This window comes from Natator depressus, chromosome 1 (genome assembly GCF_965152275.1).
Source record: "Natator depressus isolate rNatDep1 chromosome 1, rNatDep2.hap1, whole genome shotgun sequence".
Taxonomy (NCBI): Eukaryota; Metazoa; Chordata; order Testudines; family Cheloniidae; genus Natator; species Natator depressus.
In genome coordinates, this window is record NC_134234.1 from 99023207 (window position 1) to 99046185 (window position 22979).

A 22979-nucleotide genomic window follows, 5' to 3' on the forward strand; every position below is an offset into this window, starting at 1 on the left:
TTTCCTGCCTGTCTTAACTTTTATCCTTTAAATAAAATTATTTGCTGCTTAGAAAATTAAAAATACTCTTAAATTATTTCACAAAAATCATGATGATATTGTCATATGAAAATAATTTGCAATCAAAGGACAGGTAGCATGGAAGAAAAAAATACATCCTGCTTGCTTTGGTATTACTTGTGGGAAGAAATTAATAGATTTGAAATTCTTTATTTTTAAAAAATATCTGATACAATGTATTTAGTTATGGGGGTCCAATTCTGCAGTTGCTTACATGTGTGAATAAAGTTACTTATGTGCATAACTGTTTGCCAAATGTGGCTCTTAATAATTAAAAGTGGTAATGTTTTCTATGTATTTGTACCAATTTCTGGACCTGAGATTTGGATAGAGTGGAAAGCAAATTAACACTAGAATATGATTGTTCCTAATTTAGTGCATCATTGAGTCTCACGTTTCCTGCTCTGTGGGTTTCTGCTATGTAAATATTGCGGTGGTGATGCACAATCTGTCTCCACTTTGTGCCAGTAATACTTAAATTAGGGGTCGCCTGAAGGAAGATTTTATGCTAGTTGCAGCATTGTCAGTTAATTATCTTAAAGGTTATTTGCTATAATCCAGTTCGCCTCTTTTTGAAAGAAAAAAGTTGCAGCTAAGTATGTTTATCTTAGTTACAGCCAAACCTGATCATGTTAAAAAGCCTGGGGAGTTTTGATGTTCCCAACATTTAGTTGCACACAAACTGAAATGCCTAAAGTGTGTTTGTACAAAATGTAAGTGAAAAATAATCATAATTATAAGTTAAAAAATCGTCTGTAGTAAAGCTGAGGATGCAAGGCTATGTACAGATCTGTACTTTTTACTGGTAGTGTATAAATATTCCCAATAAATTCCTTTACTTTATGATGTGTGGATATACATTGGAAGTTAGATCTTCCCCGTTTGCACACATTTCTAATGCAGGAAAGTTTGCATATTAGAAATTCTAGAAAGATCAGAGCAGATTTATGATACATTTATGCCTACATTTCAGAATAAGGCTATTAGAATAATAATTTATTATTATAATACAGTTACTCGTCTGCCCTTCACTGTCTACGGTATCTACTAACATGTCCATCACTATGATATTTGGGTGCCAGCCTGGATAATTGTTTCAGGTCACCATCATATGTTATCTTCCTGTATCTCTTTGTTCTGTTCCCCTTATGTCTATGCTTAATGTAAGTAACAGAGAGAGAACATTCATGCATGATTTTTCACATTTTTCTGATTCATACACGCTACATATCTTACAAATGCATTTTGCTGGGTATACACAATGCCAGTGGTGGGTTTTTTCAGGGAAATAAGAAGCAGATAAATAAACATTCAAAGGACAGACTCAATAGAATATTTGTTTATGTTTATGCCTTGTACCTCATGAGCCCATATAAATTTAATTTCAAAACCCTATCAAAAGAGTACACCTGTAAGTTGTATAACTGATGAGGGATATATGGTAATTTACAATATTCTTAGCATAAAATTACAAAAACCTTACAGATATGGCATTTAAAGATCCTGCATTATAGAAGCATTACTTTTCTAATTTGTTTTAAAAGTGTTATTTTAATGGCACTTTGTCTCCAGAATGCTGGTTTCTTGATTAGATCAGCACTTTATGAAAGTTTTATTGTAACAAGTGCTTTCTAATTAGATTAGAAGCTTCTATAACTCTTTGGCAAATAAAGATTTGCTGCTTTACTAACCAGTTTCCACATTTCTATATATTTTGTGAATAAAGATCTATCCAAAAAACAAACAAACCAACCCACCACCCCTGGATAAGCAAGTTATTTTGTGACCTGGCTGGAATTCTTAACATTTATATACTACTACTTTTTCATAACAAAAAAATTAGTAAATAGATTTCTGTGTGCAATGTTTCCTGCAAAGTTCTTCACTGAGTTTCTATGGCTGTATTATAAATGTGTAGCCAAGAAAAGCCTGAACAATCTGATTACTTAATTTTTCCAAAGCAAAGGTGTCTCACAGGAGGGATCTCACGCTGTGTGTCCTAGAGAGATGTTAAAATTACAATAATAACTCTTCCCATCCCATCTTGTAAGAAATATTCCATATATTGCTTTTAGAAATCCTAATGTGCAGATAGTGAAACACCACTCCTGCTTTTCTTTTTATTTTATTAAATTAGAACTTGCATGTCAGTAGGTCCAAAAATATAGCTTTGGTTCATACTGTTCAGTCTTGCATGTTTTTTGTTATGTTATTAATCAAAATTGAAAGCCTGGAAATAATAAATGCAAGGGATTTGAGTGGCTCGGTTGCTCACAGATAAATTATTGGTCTTCAACCTCTAGGATCACAGTTTGTTGTTAATTGGTTTCAAAGTTTGATGCCCTTAGTCAACAATAGTTTGCATTAAAATACAATAATCAGCTCTCATAATTTATCACAGTTTGACAGATACAACAGTCATAGTAATCTTTGTTTGAGAAAAGGCTGAAATCAGACTACTATATCTTGGAGACTAAAATGCTTTGACATAGTGGTCCCTGCATTTGAGAAAAGAGGTTAGTAAGAATTAGGATCACAGGTGGACTCTAGGGTATTTTAGACACTCCAGTAGTCCCTAGGGAGAAAAAAAGATTCTGCTTGCCCAAATTATTTGGAATAACATTATGGGCATGGTCCTGTTTGCACTGAAGCCAACGACAAAACTTTCATTAACTTTTTAATAGTAGCAGGATTGGGGCCTATGCATAGGTAATGAAAAAAGGGAATGACTAACACAATATATACACCACTGATCCAAAAACTGGACCTCCACCTGGTGTGTCATTTGTGTTTGTACTTTATTGTTTGTGTCTGATTTGGACGTTGTTGAACTAAATCACCACTCTTTGTAAAGGGCTTTGAGATCTGCAGATGAAAAGTGCTGTATGAAAGCAAAGTATTACTATAATACAGCTTCAGTAATTTTTCAGAGAGACGTGCATTGTACAATTGCTGTAACGTATGATTCTTGGGACTAAATTCAGGTACAACCCCCATGAAAATCTAAAAGTGGCATAAAATAGATCTTGATCATAGACTGGGTTCAAGAAGCAAGATAGTGTATCTTGCACTTATGTGGCATGTAGTAGGCCAAATTTTGCTCTCACTCTGGTTTAAATCTGGAGTAGCTCCATTGCAGTAAATGGAGATAATAAAGTGATACAAATCTAAATTAAATGAGGACAGAAATTGGTCCACATGGCTTACAAAATGAATAACTTACACTCCAAAAAAGCAAGCTGAAGGTAGCAGGAAAAGCTATTAATAGGGTATAAGAAAAAACAGCTCTCCTTTTAATGTAACTACATTACACTTTACCATGTACCCTCATTTTCTCAGCCAAAATGCAACTTACTCCACCATTACATGACTGATAAATTTGACCCAAAAGTACTTTAAAAACCAAAGAAGCTTTCTGTTGTTTATATATAATACAAATAGTAAATTAGTTTTAAAATATATTCAGATTGAGTATTCTTGTGCAATCTGAGTTTTATATTAGTATTTATAAGTATTATATTAGGTACAATATCATTTCTGTAAGGGTCTTTACCAGTCGTCTGAGTTGGGTTTTTAAATCTGATATCAAGCAAAAATGACAAATAGAGTGCAAAAAGATAAAATAAAAGTGTAATTAAGTTTTTACATAAATAATAAGTTGTAAATATTTTAAAGGAACCTGATTGGTCAACCAGAAAAGAAAGAGCTAAATATTGCCTCAAAAATCACATGTAAATTAAGTGAAATTTAAAGTTAGGATTAGTAATTCACAGTTCAAAACTGTAACTTTGGTTGAGTGCTTTAGGCTCCACTGGGCTAAGCTGAAAGAATGATATATATAGTGCTATGTATGGATAATATTCTTAGCAGGCCTTTGGCATCTGAATGATATGTGAACTCAAGTGATTTGGCAAACTATGTAGTAGCTTTTGTGGTCCTTCCTGGAATCCTTTTATTTACACAGTATCTGATCTGCAAGGGAATTGCTCACAAAGGCCCTGTCATAACAGCCTTTGTTTAGAAAAGTCTGAACCCAGGCTACTGTATCTTGGAAACAATCTTCATGCTAGGACTTGTATTTGGGAGTGCCCCAACTCCCCTTGAGGTCAGTTAGTGTCTTTCCCCTATTGCAGTGGGAGTGGGATCCAGCCCTCAGTAAGGATTCTGTCTGTCTGTAGCATCTGGCTCCCACTGCCTTCCCAAGGGGCTGTTGTTCTGGGAGAGGGCTCCTTAGCACCTGTGCCAATGTGTGTGTGTAGTCAGGAAACACTGGCCCCCGAGCTCTTCCTTCATTCTGGGCTTGTCTATACTTACAACGCTGCAGCAGCTCTAGCGCTTCAGTGAGACACTACCTGAGCCGACGGGAGGGATTCTCCCGCTGGCTTAGGTACTCCACCTCCCCTAGAGGTGGTAGGGAGGTCTCCGGTCAACCCAGCACTGTCTACACCGGGGGTCAGGTCGGTTTAACTGCGTTGCTCGGGTGTGGATTTTTCACATAAAATATAGTCAATATTATTAACAAAAGTAGCTGTTATTCAGAACAGAGATCAAAGAAGTGTGCTATAGCATAACTGGTGGATTTCCTCCTATAGAAAAGACTATTTGGGGGAAAATTGTGAACTTTTGTTATGCAGTGGTAAGGGGCACATTAGCTTGTTATTCTTGCATATGCTGACTCCACACTGGTATGACCAATCCTGTGCACAGTTGGGGTAGATGTGAGGCAGAAAGGTCTGAACTGCAAAGCAGGCGAAGAGCCTGCAGAAGCTCCTGAGAGCTCTGGGAGCTCGTGCAAATGATTTGCTTACCCCTTATGTCCCCAAGCAGGCCCTCTGTGGATCTTGATCCTTTTCCCTCCTGTCACTGAAGCCCTGGGGCTAAAGCACAGGGAGGCAAATACAAGCTGCAGCCTGGGCCCAAATGTCAACACTGCAGTTAAACAGCCCCTTAGCCTGAATCAGCTGGCACGGGTCAGTCACGGGTTTTTAATTGCATCGTAGATGTACCCAAAGAGTCCAACATCAGTTTAAAGGATACTTTGGATAAGAAAAGGGAGTCTGTCTCTACAAATATTCTATTTGAGTGCCTCACTGTTTCTAGCATCTGTGTATTCTGTATATCTTGTGCATCCAGGTTAGTTATTTGATAGCTGTCAGTTCCTGCCTTCCCAGAAAGGAGTTAAGAAAAGAAGCTACCCAAGAATCCTGGATAGATTTGGATTGAGGGGTTCATTTGTAAATACTCTGCTGGGAAGAGAAGAACAGGAAACTTCATCTTTTTATAAACTGAAAGATATTGACCAGGACCATCTCAAGCTTTCCAAAACACCCTCAGCTAGTCCTTAGTGACTTACTAAGCTGTAGAGAGTCATCAGTGAAAAGGGGCAGGGGCCTTGTCCCAGTTCGTTATGATAACTTTTCCCTTTGAAAAGGGGTTTTTAGAAGAAAACCTGGATTCAACCCTACCTGGCCTGTCGGGCAACAAATTTAATCTTCCAATGTTGACTTCTCTGAAAATAATCCTAAAACCTTTTCTGCAGGAAAAATCACCTGTTTGTAGTCAGGAGGTTCCCTGACAAGCATAAGCATAGTTCCAGTTTTTGGAAAAAGGAGTGCTCATTTCTTTCGTTTCTGTACCTGGAAGTAAACCCAAGCCATTCTCCTGAGCCCCTCAGCAGAGGAGCAAGGGTTTCAGACAGTCAACTTCTTCCCTCCATGGACTTTGCCGAAGGATTTTTTCTTAATCCCAGTGGGAAGTTATCTTTTTGAATTCCTGGGTCTTTTTCCATAGTCTCCTGTGGGTGTCCTCTTAATATCCTCCTGCTTCTTCCCCTTCCCAGAACAGTGGTCTTCCCTTCCTTTCTCTGTAAACTGAGTAACAGTTTGTGGGGTTGGGAACAGTGTTCCCAGGCCCAGGCAAACAGACTTTGATGGATTTATTCCACATTCTTTGTGGCCTCAGAGAAGGAGATATCAGACCTTTTTCTTTTTCTTTTAGGATTTGGAAGTGAGTGAACAATTTCATAAAACCTCAGAGGATTAAAATGGAATCTTTCAACTAGCAATGGATCAGGAATATCCTAGACTTGACTATGCCTGCTTACACATCACCTACTTCCCTTCCCATCAGAAGTACACAAGGTTTGCATTGGCTAGCTGATATTTCCAGTTCAGCACTTCTCCATTTAGTCTGCCTGAGCGTGTTCACAGTCAGCCCTCCATTGAAAGGATCTTACATAATTACTTATTTCAACAACAGGTTTACTCTCTCACAGTCTCTGGACTGGGTTACCCAAGCAGTATGGGAGCTTTGTTCAACTTACTGGGTCTCATAATGAATGATGGGGGAAGACGATGAATGCTCCAAATCCTGGACTAACTACATGTTTCCTCAAATGTGACCCTGTCAGGGTGAGGAGCTAACACACAGGCCCAAAGAGAGAGAGAAATTAACCTTCTTAGTGTTCAGAAGGCTAATCCGAGGGAAGCACATCTTTTATAAAGTCCATCTGCTCAGCAGTATTTGTGTACCTAGACCATGAAAAACATAATGCTGCTAGGGAAGTCTGTTCCTTTATTTTTGTTCATCTCTCTACACATCATCTCTACTCAGAAGAGGTGGTCATCCTCTTACTTGGGCCATATTGGGTCCAGGTCACCTTAACTGTACAGCAGACTGGCTAAAGCAATAAAAGAGTATTCTAGAAGAATTGTCCTCAAGGCAGAAGCCTTTCAGCAAGAATTGGGGAGTCCCCATCATATACCCATTTGCAACAAAATGTAGTACCAGGTGTTCCCCTTTAGGCAGCATTTCATGGAACTTTCTCCTGGCTTGCAATTTTATCTTCTTCCACTAATTGGAGTGTCCTAAAGAAAACTGAAGGTCACAAAACTGCTTTCATCCTAGTTACCCTGAACTGGCCAAAGTGGTCTTGGTGTGCAGAGTTCATATAAGACTCCTTCTATACTTAGGCCAAGACCTTACTCAGCAGGACCCAGTAACACCCCATATCTGGGTCCCACTGGTTCATAGTAGGGTATTCCTGAAGTCCTGAACTTCTCTGACATGGTGGCCCAGACCATGCTGTACACACGCACAAAGAATAATTATTTTGCTTCCTGTTGGGTGTGGACAGTTTTTTTCCATGTGGTACAGGGCAATTTTTTTCCCAACTAGACAGGCCAGAAGCCAGGTTTAGTTTTTCTACAGGTTTTTGTCAAAGGCCTATCCCCTAGCTCCATTGGGATTGAAGCCTTTGCACGAAGTACCTTACAGAAGAGACAAAGAGGACATCAAACCTAGGGGCCATTAGCCAGAGCTCATCTGCTGATTAATGATCAAGACAGTAGATAGTCGAAAAGACAGTTTTTCAGGAAGCTGGTTCCCAAAACACAATTTAGGACTTTGATGATCAATAGAAACAACTTGAATTTCATCTGTAACCAGAGAGAAAACCAGTACAATATTTGGAGCTGATGTGTAATATGCTCGCTACAGCTTAGGAAAGCAGATCTCCATGTTCTGTACCTGCCGTAGCTTGAGAGTGGTTTTCAGTAGCATCCCTCATATCAAGAGCATTACAGTAATCCAGATGGGTGGTCACAAAGGCATGGATGATCATGAAAAGACCAAATGCAGATGAAAAAAGAACTTCTGGCCACCTAAGCCATATGCTCTCAGAGATCAGGGAGTATCCCTAAATTGCAAATCTTGTTAACAAAGCATGAGCAAACTCCTTCAGTAATGGGGCCAGTCACTATCCCACATACCTCCAAACAATTAGGACTCTATGTTATCTGGATTGGCATTAGTCCCAAATCACATTCCTCCAAGCCTCAATCTCTTGTCTCAATTAGGTAAAAGGAAATAAAATACCACACTATCTGGGTTAAGTGAAATACACACACAGCTGCAAGACGTCTGCATACTGATAGTCTTGGAATCATAGAAGATTAAGGTTGGAAGAGACCTCAAGAGTCCTCGAGTCCAGCCCCCTACTCAAAGCAGGACCAGCCCCAACTAAATCATCTTGCCCAAACTGTTTAATTATCTTATCCAAGGGTACATGTAGAACAAGAGAATTGAAAGAATAAACCCCTTTAGAACACCACATACTGTATGAGAGGTCTCAGTGTGCATGAGCAATTGTGCAACACCACCTTCTGGTATCTTTCTGGGGGAAAAAATGGAATGGAACCACTCACATGCAATCCTGTCCATCCCTGCCATAGTCCAGTCAACAAAACATTGCTGGCATATTTAAAGGAGTCAGCATGGATACCATCACTGAGGAAGGCCACCAAGTCCATTGTCGTCTCTGTAGTCATACCTCAGTTGTTTGAGAGAGATCAAGGAAGTGTGAAGACTCTGGATTATATGAGAACTGTCCTGCGCTACCTTCTCAATAACCTTGTAAAAACAGCAGTTTAGAGGCCAGGAATAATTAACAAGATCAGAGTCCAAGGTAGGATTTCTTGAGCAGAGGTCTAATGAAGACTTATTTGATGGAAGGTGGCATTTTACCATCCTTCTTAAGGTAAGCATTGATTACCAGACCCAGTATCTGCCTGACTGGTTTTATTTTCCATGAGGGAAATAGGTCCAACTCACAGTTAGTTTCCAAAGTTGCTCTAGGACCTCAAGAAGCAAAATTAATTGAAACTGAACCACAGAGGATTTTCGTCCCCTCCAGGTACAGATTTGCTCTCAACAGAATGGCAATCCAATCTGAGTCCAGTCAAACTAACCTGCAAAAAAGGATAGAGTATTTCTGACAGTAAGAAATTTTTTATGATGTTTCCGTGAGGTGGAAATCTGAATTTACCAAGCTATTTACCAAACCAAAGTATTTCATAAGGTAAAACTTCTTAGATGCTATTGTGGTAGAGAAGAAAACCTTCACTTCCCCAAGAGCATAAGACTAAAGTCTTCTATCAGGAAATCTTTTAGTCTTGGAACACAATGGACCAACACTGGATCTCTTTATGCTGCTCCATATATTTCGTTTGTCACAAGTTAAGAAAATCTTTGAGGAAGACATATTGGGACAGAATATCCAGAAGCCACTGTACCAGCGTTCAAGAATTACAGACGGTCATAGTGTCCTACCATTTGCACATTATTCTTTTTCAGAAACCAATGATATCAACTCAGGTCTGTGTCTCCATGAATGGCATAATGAAATGGGTCCTCTGTCCTAATAAGAACAAACATAAACCCAAACTGATGTGTTGTAAAGTTGAGTCCTGAATATCTCCGATGGCAACTCCACTGGATCTTGACGCTTTATTTCATTAGGTTTTCCTAAAATGTCATTTAAATTGTCCCCCTGCTGCAAAAATTTTGTTCCTTTTTGTTTTGACAGCGAGTAGTGAGAATAATTGCTCTCTGTCCTCTTTATAATATCCCTCTGCCTATTCGTAGTCTGTCACTTTTGTCTCTGTATTATTTTAGACTCACCATGCTCAATTCTTTTTTTCACAGTCGTTATTTTCCAAACCTTATCATTTTTGTTGGTCTCCTCTGAGAACTTGCGACAATTAGTCTCTCTTTTTAAAAATTCCTTTCCAGCTTTGTTTCCTCTTGGTACCTGCTGAGTGTACCCTGCACTCCATCCTCCTAGTCACTTTGGGCTAGTGTTGAATACAAAGTAGATCTACTAGGATCCCATTCGCCACTGCACACTTGACACATAAATTACTGTTGTTTTTTAAAACATTTTATCTATTTGAGAGAATCTGAAATTTCATTATAAATTCATTGGGCCCAAATGTAGGCCCAGTTTACAGAATGGGATGGGGCACATAAGCTCCAACAGGCTCTGTAGGGCAGGCTGTTCCCATTGCAATCTAGGAACACTGGCCTGAGGTATAAGGATGTGAGGAGGGGAATATACCTGCTTTGCAGGCATGAGTTGTGGAGCTTCTCAGGAGACAGGGACGCCACCTAAATAATCTCCCTGTTCCCATCCACGCAGCCCTGTATGTATCAATAACCTCATCCATCCCCCCTGCAGCTGGAGCTGCAGAGGACTTTAACAATTACGTCAATCTCTGTGCAGCTCCGGTAGGCAGGGAGAGAGGGGAGTAACCAAGTCGCCCCCCTTCTCTCTCTGTCTGAGTTGTTATAGACTTGTCAGCAAGGGAAAGATCTTTGAGACATGGAGGGCCACGCAGTCTTTCGCCAGCTGTTAGTCTGTTAGGGACAAACTGCCTCCACTCCCTGTGAGTGGGACATCAAGGAAGAGCTGCCTATATGCTCCCTGACACTTCCCAGTGCCTGAATGCCACATGTGGCACTCAGGCTGAGCAGAGTCAGAGACTCCGCCTTTGGGAAGGGGAACACATGCTACCCCTCCCCCAAGATCTGCTTTCACAGCTGGTCAACCCAGGCAGGATGAGGAGCTCCTGCAGCTTTGACTTGGTAGAAGCTGCTGGGTGCAGACTGGGTCCCACTCTTTGTAATACCACACCTTTAGGACATTCAGAACATTGTTACTCTAATGAGAGGTTTTGGTAATGAAAATGAAATGTATACGGTATTGTTTGAAATGGACATAGTGAAGGAAAGTCCAAAAAGGTCATATGACCCTACCTAAAATTTGTAGCCAACCACATTTCTCCTACATCTGGCCATAAGACTTTTGGGTAATCCTGTAAAATACACCCATGTTTAAATACTCTGGAAAGAAATAGGATATTTGTTTATGATGTGCTTTCATAGGGCCATCATTTCACAATCATTCATGATCTGACCTTGGCAGAATGAGCATGACCCTCCTTCTCTGTTTTGTCTTGGTTTTTTTCTTTTTGTTATTTTCCTTCCCCCTATTCCAGTGTAAAATGTATGGGAAATATTCTGGGGACTAATTTACTGAAGCTTTAGGCACTCTCTGCTTTCCACAGGTGTTATTAAATATCACTTTTGCTTAAAGAATCACATCAACTCTCCAAAAGTGAGATTTGGATAATCAGGAAATCCTGGGTTGACTCCCAGGTTATAGAGCAGGGAGAGCTGAGGAAAAGGAGACAAAGGCATGGGAGTGAGCCAAGGAAGTGAACCATTTTGCTGAGAACCCAATCCAAGATGTTCAGTGTCCTCAAATACCATGGAAGTCAATGAGAATTGAGGGTGCCCAGCACTTTGCATCTGGCTCTCAGCACCTTAAAGGGTCAGGCCCTAAATCAGCCTAGCTAAAGTGCCTGAATGGGGAGTCGGTGATGTTCTGTGACTGGCAGAAAAGTAGCACAACACCAGCCAGTTCTGACCCAGACACCAGTTCTGATGCTGGGAGCAGGAATAGTCTGTGTTGCATTCCCAGCTTGCCAGTGGGGAAATCCCGTGTCAGACCTGCCAGCATTGTTGCTTCCCTAGCTCCACACCCAAAAGGCTTCGGAGCTGACAAAACTATGCTTCACAGCACTTCTCTACACTGTATACAGACTCTTCCAAGTGGGCCCAGAAGAGTGGTGATGTGAGCAAGTCTAGTACATGGAATCGGCAAATGGAAAGTGTTGGACCAGGCATGTGATGGGGGTAGTGCCAAAATAGCACCACCTGTGATGGGACTTTTTCTGATAGATAAAATGGGAGTGTAACATCACCACTTTTGACCTTTGCATCAGTAAGAACATGGCAGTTAATTTCAGAGAAGGAAGGTGAAAATGTTAGTGAATTTCCAGTGGAAAAATGTATAAGAAAAAGGAAATTTATAAACAGGGACTAAGGGAGAACAATAAAAACTATGAAGATTGCACAAGTATGGAAGCAGAAAAGCTGCCACGCTTGTGAAAGCAAGCAGAAAATATCTGTTAGCTGCTTAGAAATAGGAAAAAAGAGAGAGAGAATGATTTACCTCCTGAAAGAAAACCATAGACTTTCTCTACACACTGGAACTGAAATTGTATCACGTTTGCCTTACATGCAGTTCGGCTCACTTTTTTAGGTCCTAGTTTCTGTGATCTTGTGGCGAGTCCAAGGTCCCTGTTGTGATGTGTGCAGGAATTCTGAACACATGTAGGGCGAGATTATGACTTGTCTCTTGCCTGGGTGATCAGTAGAAGGAAGGAGCCAGGAGTCTCTTCATCCTTTTCCCTCTTCTCACACAGCCCGTGTAAAGTCTACCAGCGGTTGCAATCATTGCATTCAGGGCAACGTTAAAACATGCAGTCTGGCCCTTGCATTGTAATCCTTTCAGGCTAGGGACCTTGACTTATCCATCTATACATGCTCACCAGGAATGATATAGCAGTAGTAAGCCTGCCCAACATGGCTGTAGTTCTGTCCCTGACAAAGTGCAAGCGATGTACAGGTATGCGTTTTATAAGCATGCACCTGAAGGCCTTGTTCTCCTCTCTGCTCAGTTTTACTAGTGTAACTCCATTATCTTCACAGGTGTGAGAGGAGAATTAGGCCCTGAATTTTTAAGACTATGTGCACTGAATATGAAACAAACACATGAAATCTCCAGAGGATGTCACCATACGGCTTGAGTTCCTTGTGCCTAGAACTGGCGTCTCATCTGTATGAATTGTTTAAACAAAACTATAGTATATATTGTAAACTAATAGTTCTTGGGCTCCCAGTGACACACCCACTCTTCAAAAAGCCTGTGGCTGTAACCCATCACACAACTGTAACTGCTACTGTAGTCCCCCACTCCGTCCTTCTAAGATGCTATGGCTTCCACCCTATGGTTGCCCCCACACCTCACCAGCTGAGGATTTGCTCCCTAATTTTGGAAGATCCTGTTACTTGTCCCAGCAATTCTTTGATCTTATTGCTGCTGACATCAAGTATTCCATGCCCAGATGCATCCATAATTTGAGTGTAGAGGTAGCTCAGCAGAAATATTGCTGAGCCCTGCAATAGGATACATCATGCATTGGGCAAGAAGGAAGAATCCTATTGCAGGGTTGTGGAAGTGAGGGAATGTGACGGTAGCAAGTATAGGGTTTCAGGAAAGGAGAGGGCAGGGGCTTATGGAAAGAGCGAGACTAAGGGACTAGGGGATGCTATCGGAGGGATGCAGAGAAAGAGAGGACTCCAGAGGCTATTGAAGGGGGAAAAAAGGAGAAATGCTCAAATTCCAAGAGACAGCTACACTGAATCTCCAAACCTTAAAGGTTTCCCCAGCACTATCACCAAGTGACCTTTTGGAATCTATTTATGCTAAAAATTATAAACTTATCTCACTCAGATACTGGGGAAAGACTGAATGGCTTATTCTGGCTCTGTGGAGGGTGTGGAATGTATCGTAGAACACGAACAATCTGAAGCCCCACTTGTCACCAGTGATTTAAGGATATTTCAATTCTTGCTAAAATGTTGATTAAGAATTGTATTCTGATAGAGCATTTTAACTACTAGATAACTAAGTACAGACTAGAAATGTGATCTTATTAGGAATGTTTGCCAGTAAGAAGATTCAGATCTGGGACTAAATGAATCCGTAGTGTAACTTCAACTAAGTCAATGGTGTTTAAGATAAAGACAAGATATTTTTATAATGTGAAGGAAAATAAAAGGTTGGGGTTTTTTTAAAGGCAAATTCCATCTAATGGAATTAGAAAGGCTAATGTAGGGTAATACCATAATTACTGGTATTGCCGGTCTGCAGAAAACTGGAGGTGGAAAGAGCTATGGTGAATAGAATATATTCAAACTTGTTGCTTTTTCTGGATTTTAGCTCACTATTGCAAATTAGCAGGATGAAATTAAACCTCAGAGTGAATAAACAAAGAAATCAGCTTGCCTCTGCTCCCGCTTCATGTAGGAAAAACAGACATTTCCCTCTGGATGTATGTGTAGAATTCTGATTGATATATATCAGTTACCTATGCACATAGAGAGGACTGCACACCGTCATGTTTTCATGTGCCTCTGTGCTGTTTTCTTTTTTTCCCTCTTTAAATCTCTAACCTATTATTTTAATGATAACAGGGCAAGCGTGCTGTTTGCTAAATTGGTCCCTTCTAAAAGAACACATAATATAAGTCCAGTTATCACTGTTATGCTACATGTGAATTAATCTTTGAGCTCATGCTCAAATAAATTGGTTAGTCTCTAAGGTGCCACAAGTACTCCTTTTCTCTTTGAAACACTGACTTTTTTCCAAACTATTATTAAACTGACCCCTTATAGCCAAATAGATACAGTTGTAACATAAGCTTTCATTTAACAAAAATATGTTTTGCATAAATTAGTACCCCAACCACTTCATAGCATTATGCTGAACCATTAATAGTTTATATAATAAGAATAATATTTATATAATAAATATATATAATAAAGTTTTAAATAATAAACTATAAATCTTAAAATGTTTGCTTCATTTCTAATTCTTGCTTTCAACAGTTGACAAACTTATCTAGGTATGTTCTTTTAAAAATAGCTAATAATGAAGCTGTAAGTGACTGCAATGTTGTTAATAGATTGTTTATTATTTACACAGGGCCTACAGAGCTCTAGGCAATTTGTAAAGACATTTTTGAAGCATTTTTCATCTGAATTTCTGCTTGATTTGAATTATGATGTCATATCATCAGCCTATTATTCACCAAATCCTGCTAAAATTCCAGGATAATGTACAGGATATTAAACCCTGAATAGAATAGAATAGAATAATTGGACTAATCGTTCAAAAATTGGTTGTGTTGACTTATAGAAGGATGATATACTACATAAGTGACTGTGTCCAAGGATGAAATTTTGCTTTGTTATGCCCTAATTTGATGAGATATTTAATTTAATTTAATACTGCTTGCATGAGTTAAAGGTATGAGGCTGGGATCCACTGGAACAATGCATTTCCATAATCATTTTTGGAAAATGTTAGATGTTATCATTTGACTTGCTGGATTTCTCAATTTCATTATCCCTCTGTATCTTGTAACTAGAAAATAATAAGCAGTAGTTTGTTTCACTCTCAACTCCCCAGGCCTCCCCCAAACACAACCAAACAGAAATGTCTTTCCTCACTCTATCCCCTCCCTGGTGTGGCTCTCATTAGTCAAAATCTAAAATGAGTTCATGGTCCTGTATTAATTTCAGTGGAGCTCCAAGTGCATGCCGCAGCAACATACGCATACTGCCCACTACACAACGCAAGACCAGAGCCTTTACATGTAAGGTCTTCTGGGATGGGGCTACATCTTTTAATTTGTTGTGTGAAATGCCCAGCTCACTTTTGGCCATTGTGAAAGGTAGAAATAATCCTGCTAGCTTGTTTTGTCTATGTAAAAAAAAAATGTCAGAAGTGCCTTTGACAGATGCAGGAGGCATCTTCTGCAGTATCACTTGGGGCTGGCTTGCTGCAAAGCTTTTTAGCTTCAAAATCCTATTTCTTCAACTCAAAATGTTAGAATTTACTGATCGGTTTAATAAAATGAAAAGGAGATTAAAATATCCAAAGTGGGGGGGGGGTCAGGTTTGATGCTCAAGGTTTAATACAAGGTTTCTTTTAGTTGAGATGTAACTACAGCTTGTTCATCTCATATTAACACTAAGTGTAACATGAGCTAAGTACTGATAAAAATGAAAAGTTACTCAAAAATCTGTTCTGACTCTGGGAGAGTCACTGTTCAGACACACTTGGTCAATCCTGTGCAAACCATAGTCTGGTAAATTCTCCAGTAGTACACAATAGGCAAATACAGCATGCTCTACATTGTTAGAAATCCATTCTCTGAACATGGACATAATCTGCTAGCCCAATGGAAAGGAGGAAAAGGAGAAAGGAGCAATGCCAGCAGCTCTGGAAAGGCAGCACAAGGCCCTGAAAACTAACCGTCTTTACCTATGGAGCTCTAACTGAAAGAGATTCCCCCCCCCCAAAAAAAAAAAAAGTCTAGGGGCCAAGACCTTTGTTTCAGTTTCTCCAAAGGGTAATAATGCTTCCCCCACGCTTGTAACCAGCTGAGTTCTAGGTATGGGAAAATGTGAGACCTGGGCACAGGATTGTTACATTGCCCTTTGTGAAAGGAAAAGTGAAGGGGGCTCGGTGTTGGTATCACTATTTGCCAGAGCCAGGGAAAGAATTACTCGTATGGTGCTATAATGAGTGAGAAATTCTCTAATCTCAAGCCTTGCTGAACGTAGACTAAGGCTCTTAGCTGCTCCAGCTCACTTTTGTGTGATGAGTGAGGACGGTCTGATCTCTTCTATAAAAGGGGCCCAATTCCGGGCTGCTAGTTTGTCGTCTTGTACCAAGCTTCCGCTTCGGTGAGAGCTCGTAAGGGCTATTTTCCCATGTCAATCCATATTGTCTGTGCTAACTGGCAGCATGCCCTGAAATACACCTGTCCCACTATGTGGCTCTTTTCTGCTCTCTGCCTGTTTTTCAGATTGGGAGTTAAATACATACGCTCTTTCCCCCACAGTGTGATCAAGTGCGGTTTTTTTCCTCCTCCTTTTCACATTGAACTCCCTCTCGCCCGCCCCCCCCCCCTTTTTCCTTTAGTTTGGCTCTTTCTGAAGGCTATACAAGAAGAATCAGTTCCTTGTTTTACAGATGGATGTTAAAAAAAACCAAGCAAAATAACCTATCATTTTAAAGGTTCTTTCATGAAGTTTGTATTTTCTGTTTTCCAGGGAACCTTTACTTTCCATGGGAGTATGATAGACATGCCATTACTGAAGCAGGCACAGAACATTGTTACGCTTGCCACAGCCATCAAGAAAAAATGATCTATTAAATGAAGCTCTCACCATGTGGGCAGAGAAGCAGCTTTAAAGAACGACTATAATAGTTCGGGAAAATGTAAATACATCAGAGTTAAGCAGAACTCCATTTACATTTCCGCAGATCTGACATCATTTGTCTTGCCAGACTTGCTAATTGCCACGACTGTGTGTGATTTCAATTAGTGCTTGCGCCGGTGCAGCCCAATGTGCTTGTCCTGCTGGATCCTGGAGTGAAGTCATAGTGCTGGGTATGACATCACAATAATGATTACAAGACAGGATTATGACTTCACTGGCGGACAGCAGCGACATCTGGGCTGTGAGGAAAACGAGCTCTTCTAAAATAACAAATGAAACAAAAATCAGGTCAAATGCTTCTGTTTTGTCTGTGCCTTTCCCCGCCCCCATGGTATTTGCGGCAAAGTAGAAGTCTTCTTCCGAAGGGCAAACTCGTGCATAATTATTAAATAGTGGAAATTGTAGTTATGAAAATCATTTAATCCCTGTGTGGGCTCCCCCCCCCCGCTATAAATGTACAACAATCATTAAAAAGTGAATATAGCGTATTGCGAGACTCTTGATTTCTTTTTTTGAGTGTTTGCTATTCAGCCCATTTCCTCCTGGAAACGTAAAGACCGGGACGGGTCGGGCGGCAATAAACTTGTCGAGTTTTCGAAGACACAATGCGGCAGAACTTGTGCATATGGTCTCGAGTCAGATTTGCATCACATTAGAGATACTGCTACAGGTCATATGGGCCGCGTGGTTAACGGGCTTAGCAAAGCTGTTTTGAAGAGGTTAACCCAGCTTGTAGTAAGGGTAAATAAACATAACAACCAGCCATTGTTCTCTATTCAGCATGTACTCTTATATCGACGGCGAAAGGGTATTGAAGCTGCAGAGGATCAACTTGTGGTTGCCAGAGGACTCCAATGAAGTTTGAAACACCAACAATCAGAGATTTTGTTTCTGTTCCTCATTAAATCATGAGCTTTTGTGTTCGGACTATGAACGACTGGTCTTTAAGAAATTACCAGAATGGGAAGTTTTAAACTATGCACCACCCTTTTCATGACCTACCCAGCAGCAACGCTGCTGCACTTAGACAAACACCGCGGGGAAGGCTGTTCTGTTTATTTAAATGGGTAAATAGAAAACAGTTGTTTTTAGTTTCATTTTTCATCGCCTCCATCGCCCGTTTACTGCTGGCGCGGGCGTGCACCGTTGCTTTTTCCTCCCCTCCGCTCGGGCTTTTCCCTTCCCTCCGACAGCTTTTCCCCGCTTCGCGGTAAACATGTTTTTAAATGTGGTGCTTGGTGTTTAAGCAACTGGCTCGGGCGGTGCAAGTGCGCCAGGGCAAAGCCCAGCTGGGGAGCGGCTCTGATCGCTTCAGCCCCCAGCCAGGGCGCGGGCGCCAGAGCCGCTGGCTGGAAAGGGCCGGGCAGGAGCAGCCCCCGGGCCTCGGCCGCTCCGACGGAAATGCCAGGACCGGCCCGGTCCGCTCCCTGCGAGCGGGGCTGGGGCGCTGAGCCCGGCAGCAGGAGCAGGCCCGGTGCAGCGCCCGGCTGGGGCACCAACCTGCCCCGCGCTGGGGACGCGCCTTAGATGAACGCAGCCAAGCTGCTCCCGCTCCGCGCCCTGCCGGCACCAGGGAGCCCAAAGCCCCCCAGAGCCGGCTCAGCCGCCGGCCGCTGCGCTGCGATCCTTGGCCAGGCCGGGGGGGACATAACCCGCTGCCCCCAGAGCGCCTCGCCCGCTGCCCCGGGCCCTGAGCGCTGCGGGCCCAGCCCGGGAGCTGAGCCCTGGCCCGCCGGCGGAGCGCTGCTTACACCGGGGCCCCGCTCGCTCGTTCCCGGCCACGGCTCAGTCCAGCCGGGGAGCTCCGCGGTCTGCCCCGGGCCCGCCCCTGGCTCCAACTAAAACCCTCCTGGCGGCCGGGCCAGTTCTCCAGGGCTGGGTTGGGGCTGGGCCACAACGGACTAAGCCCGCCTGGTTAGGCCGGAGGAAGAAGCCCCAGGGCCCGAGCCGGGCTGTGCTGGGGGTACCGGCCCTCCCCGGCCCCCACCCCCGCTGGGCTGACTCGGGCCAGAGGAGCTCGGCGGAGACACAGGCAGTGGCTGGGAGGCTGCCGCGGTGCGCGCGGAAAGGGGCTGCAGGTGCCGGGGCTGCTGTTCCCCAGGCAGCCGCCCCTGGGGACACAGACAGGGAGGGATCGAGCCAGACCTGGTTAGGGAGGGAGGCGAGGAAACCACAGCGACCTCCCTGCCCCCGGCACTAACAGAGCGAGTGGGGCAGGCTGGAGGGAAAGAGCCCTGCCCTGGGCAGAAACCTGCCAGTGACACACACAGCCCCCGGCTGGGAGGGTGACTGCGCCTGTCCCGGGGTTGGGAGAGCTTCGGGGAGCTGCTGAGGGTACAGGGGAAACTGCAGGACTCGAGGAGATGCTGCGAGAAAGCTGGAGCCGAGCCGGTCCTGGCTGCAGGGCAGCGGGAGCTGCCTGGGGTGACAGAGCCAGTCCAGAGGCTTGGGGAGCTGCGGGCGGCGAGCTGGCTGGGGATGGTAACGACTGTCTCGCGGATGGCAAAGATGCAGGGCCTGGCTGCTGGCTGGGCGGTGATAAAGCCAGGCCAGAGGAGGTGGAGCTGCAGGTCAGGGCGGTGGCTGGGGCGATAGAGCCCGGCCAGGGGAGCGGGAGCTGCAAGCCACGGAGGGGGCTGGGAGGCGATAGAGCCCGGCCAGGGGAGCGGGAGCTGCAAGCCACGGAGGGGGCTGGGAGGCGATAGAGCCCGGCCAGGGGAGCGGGAGCTGCAAGCCACGGAGGGGGCTGGGAGGCGATAGAGCCCGGCCAAGGGAGCGGGAGCTGCAAGCCAGGGAGGAGGCTGGGAGGCGATAGAGCCCGGCCAGGGGAGCGGGAGCTGCAGGCCAGGGAGGGGGCTGGGAGGCGATAGAGCCCGGCCAGGGGAGCGGGAGCTGCAGGCCAGGGCGGTGGCTGGTCCCTCTCCTGTCTCCCAGCCCCTGGCTCGGCCACTCCCCGCTCCATGCAGATTCGCCCTTTTCCGGCTAAACCCGCTAAACCCCCTAACCTGGCGCGCCAGCGCCAGGGCCGGGAGCTGCCGGAGGCTGCCCGGCCGCTCTGCAATGGCTCCAGCCCCGGGGTGCCCAGGGCCGGCGGCGCTGCGCCGGGGCTGGGCAGAGCCGTGGGGGGCCCGGCAGAGCCCGAGCGAAGCCCCGCCCCAGCCGGCGCAGCTGCCCCCGGCGAATAGCGCCCCCTGCGGGGAGGGGCGGCGCTGGCAGGGAGGGCGGCGCTGGCTTGGGCTGAAGAGCTGGCGGGATTTCAGCCCCTGCTTGGGGCGGGATGATCTATTGCCGCGCCAGGCGCTGGAGGCTAATCTGATTAATTAAAGACTACCTGCTTCGAGTCCGCGGAGCAGCCCCCTTTGCCCGGCCCCCTCCGTTATTAATTCTTGGATGGCTAAATTATGGGTAATACTATTAAAACATTATCCAAACTAATGAGAAACAATTACTTAGAAAACGAGCGGGGACAAGACTGAGCGGCGGACGTCGGCGCTTGTCCCCGCAGATTGCTCCAATAAATCAGCCGGCGCAATGCGCGGCGGGCTGCAAAGCCCTGGCCCAGGGAGATGAAAAAGAGCGAGGTTTGAGCTGTTTGCATCGTTTTTTCATTAATCTCAATAGGAGCCGTGCGGTGCAGATTGTTTTATTCCCCTCACGCCTCGCCTGGGGGGAGGGGGAGATCAAACTAATGTCTTCATTGTTTTACTGGAGGCTTAATGACAGCCTGGGCCCGCCGCCGCTGGTCGCGGGGAGGCTCCTCTCAGGGCACCCGGGCACCGGGCGAGGCGGCTGGGAAGCCCGGCTGGCGCTGTCCTTCGGTGGGCTGGAGCGAGGCAGGTCGGGGCGCCTGGAAACGCCCCCTCCGGCCGCCTCCAAGCCCTGCCCGCACATCGCGCTTCCAAGTGCTCCCCCCCGGCCCGCCCCCGACTCCTTCGCAAAACCCGTCGGCCGGCCGCGGAGGTTCAGCCCCCGACTACTTGCGCTGCAGCGGGTCGTTTGAGTCACTTCCTCTCCTGCCACCTTTCCGGAGAACTAAACTATGCAAATCTTTGCCTTGCTTTCTGCGGGGGGATGCAGCCTGGTTGCCGCTGGGGGTCTGCTGATTTTATTCCCTTCCCCAGCAAAATCCGGCTCCCACTTCGGTGTTTCAGGGGTTTTCTCGTTATCGAAAATCCGCGCTGCTTTGTCTCCTTTGACTTGAGGTGCTTTAAGGAAGCCCTAAGCGTTTGCCGTTTCCCTTCCTTCCTCTCTGCCCTGTGCTCGGAAGGCAATTGACGAAACAAACCCCACGATAAGCTTCGCCGCGGGAGTTTGTGCATATTAATGACAGCAAAGGGCACCTCCTGGGTTTGTAATTGCAGAGCGCTTGGGCTCGGGACTGGGAGCTGCAGCCCTGCCCCAGCAACCCCCCGGGAGGTTTTCCCGTTGGAATTAGGGGGAAAGTGAAAAAGTAATTACCAGGGCACCACACTGAACTGCGAAAGCCCCTTTCTCCCTCCCTTCCTTCCTTCCTTTCAGCGCTCCGGTTTAAAGGGGGGAACGGACAACCCGGAAAATAAATTACTGTCCAATCAGTAGGTTAGCTCCTGAATGCTACCGCGCATTTTCCTTTTCTACGTTTCAGCAATTAGCGTGGCGTTTGCCCCTGAGCCCACCCTCCAAAGGCTGGGGGAAGCGGAGCCCAGGAGGCGAGGGGAAAGCAGCTTGCGAGGTTTTTACAAAGCAAAACCGCCGCTTCTCCCAAGCTACCGGGTGACATTTGCAGGGATTTTTTTTTTTTTTTTTGCACCGCTTCTACCAAAAGGAGCGCTTGGGTTCCTCCCCCATCGTACCCCGCAAGGGGCCGCCTGGCAGTAACCCCAAATCCCGACTCTCCTTAACGATGCCTCCCCCGTGTGTTGGCCGGGTTCACTTTCCCCTGCCCAGATTTCCACGCCTGGGATTCGGATTTTGCGCACCGGCGTTTCGAACCCCTCCCTCCGAAACGGGGCCCAGTTTCACTCCCACGCGTCGGTGCTTGGTCTTTGAATGCCGCTTTACGCGGAGCTCACTCAGGAAAGTCCCTCGATCCGAGCAACAAACCCAAGCGCCTTTGGATCTTCACTTTCTCCCGGGCCCTCGCAATGGGAACTCCATGGGCCGGGCTGAAACGGGGCTTTGGAAACTTTGACAAGCCGAGCAAAGGGGAATCTGCTCCTGGGGCGCTCACAGCCTGGGCAGGCACCTTTCGTTGTGCCCTGGCCCATCCGATCACTGCACAGCTCGGGTTTTTCCCGCACCCCGCCGCCGCTGGGGTGGTTCAGAGCCTGTCAAAGATTCGGTCGAATATTTTAGGGGCAGGGCGAAAACAGCTGTTCGGAGCCTGGAGAAACGGATCCGGTTTGGTTCTTTGTTCCCCCGCCCCCCAGGAACACATGGGCCTTGTGCACCCATAAGGCGTGATGGGGACAAACCGGAAAGCAAACGAATCAAGTTGCCCATGGCCAGGTCTGGCCTGTGGGCCGGTCTAATCGGGCCAGGGACCGGTTGAGGAATTGCCAGCCAGGGAAGCCAGCCTGGACTTTGTGAAGTCAGACAGCTGGGGCTGGAGCCAGCGAAGGGGTAATTCCGGACCCAGGCACTGCACTGAAAGGGGACAGGGAGAGCGAGCTGCTTTTGTAAGGGACAGAAGGAAGCAGTAGCCCCCAGATGTGACTTAGGGGGAGGTTGGTTGGGTTGGAGGAGCCTGTTTTTTATTTGAGCTTCCTCCCCGGTAGGCAAAGACCAGAGGCCTGTTTGCTGGTCAAGGTGTGTTGCTTTTGGCTGGGGCATGTGAGCAGTAGGAGGCTGAATAATTTTTTTGTGACAATCAGAACAGGGGGGCCCCCCGCCAAGAATTCAAAGACTGGTAACTACACACCCTGGCCGGCTGCCCAGCACCTGAGCTTGCCTGTTCACTAAGGACTGGTGCCAACCTGCGAAAAGCAGAAGGCCTTAGGGCAAGAGGGCAGGTGGGGTTGGCACTGCCTTGACTCCCCTTCTCCTGGGCCAGGATGAACAGCAAGACCCTTCCTGGGGAAAGTCTAGGGCAGTGAGTCTCAACCTCTGGGGGCTCAGGGCCCATTTGTCAAACCCTGATGGCCTGTCGCAAACCAGGAAATAGCTTGAGTGCAAAAACC

At 45.4% G+C, this 22979-nt stretch overlaps 1 protein-coding gene and 1 long non-coding RNA gene across 2 annotated transcripts in view; one reads left to right on the forward strand and one right to left on the reverse strand.

Annotated features, from left to right (window-relative positions):
- Positions 1-17293, forward strand: part of CLYBL (citramalyl-CoA lyase) — a 222223-nt gene extending 204930 nt beyond the window's left edge. Inside the window, exon 8 of the mRNA XM_074963035.1 lies at positions 16651-17293. Within this exon, the coding sequence (XP_074819136.1) occupies positions 16651-16746 (96 nt within the window). The 3' untranslated portion in view covers positions 16747-17293. The remainder of the gene's footprint in view (positions 1-16650) is intronic.
- Positions 1-22979, reverse strand: part of LOC141993500 (uncharacterized) — a 122249-nt gene that overhangs the window by 70812 nt on the left and 28458 nt on the right. The window lies entirely within an intron of this gene.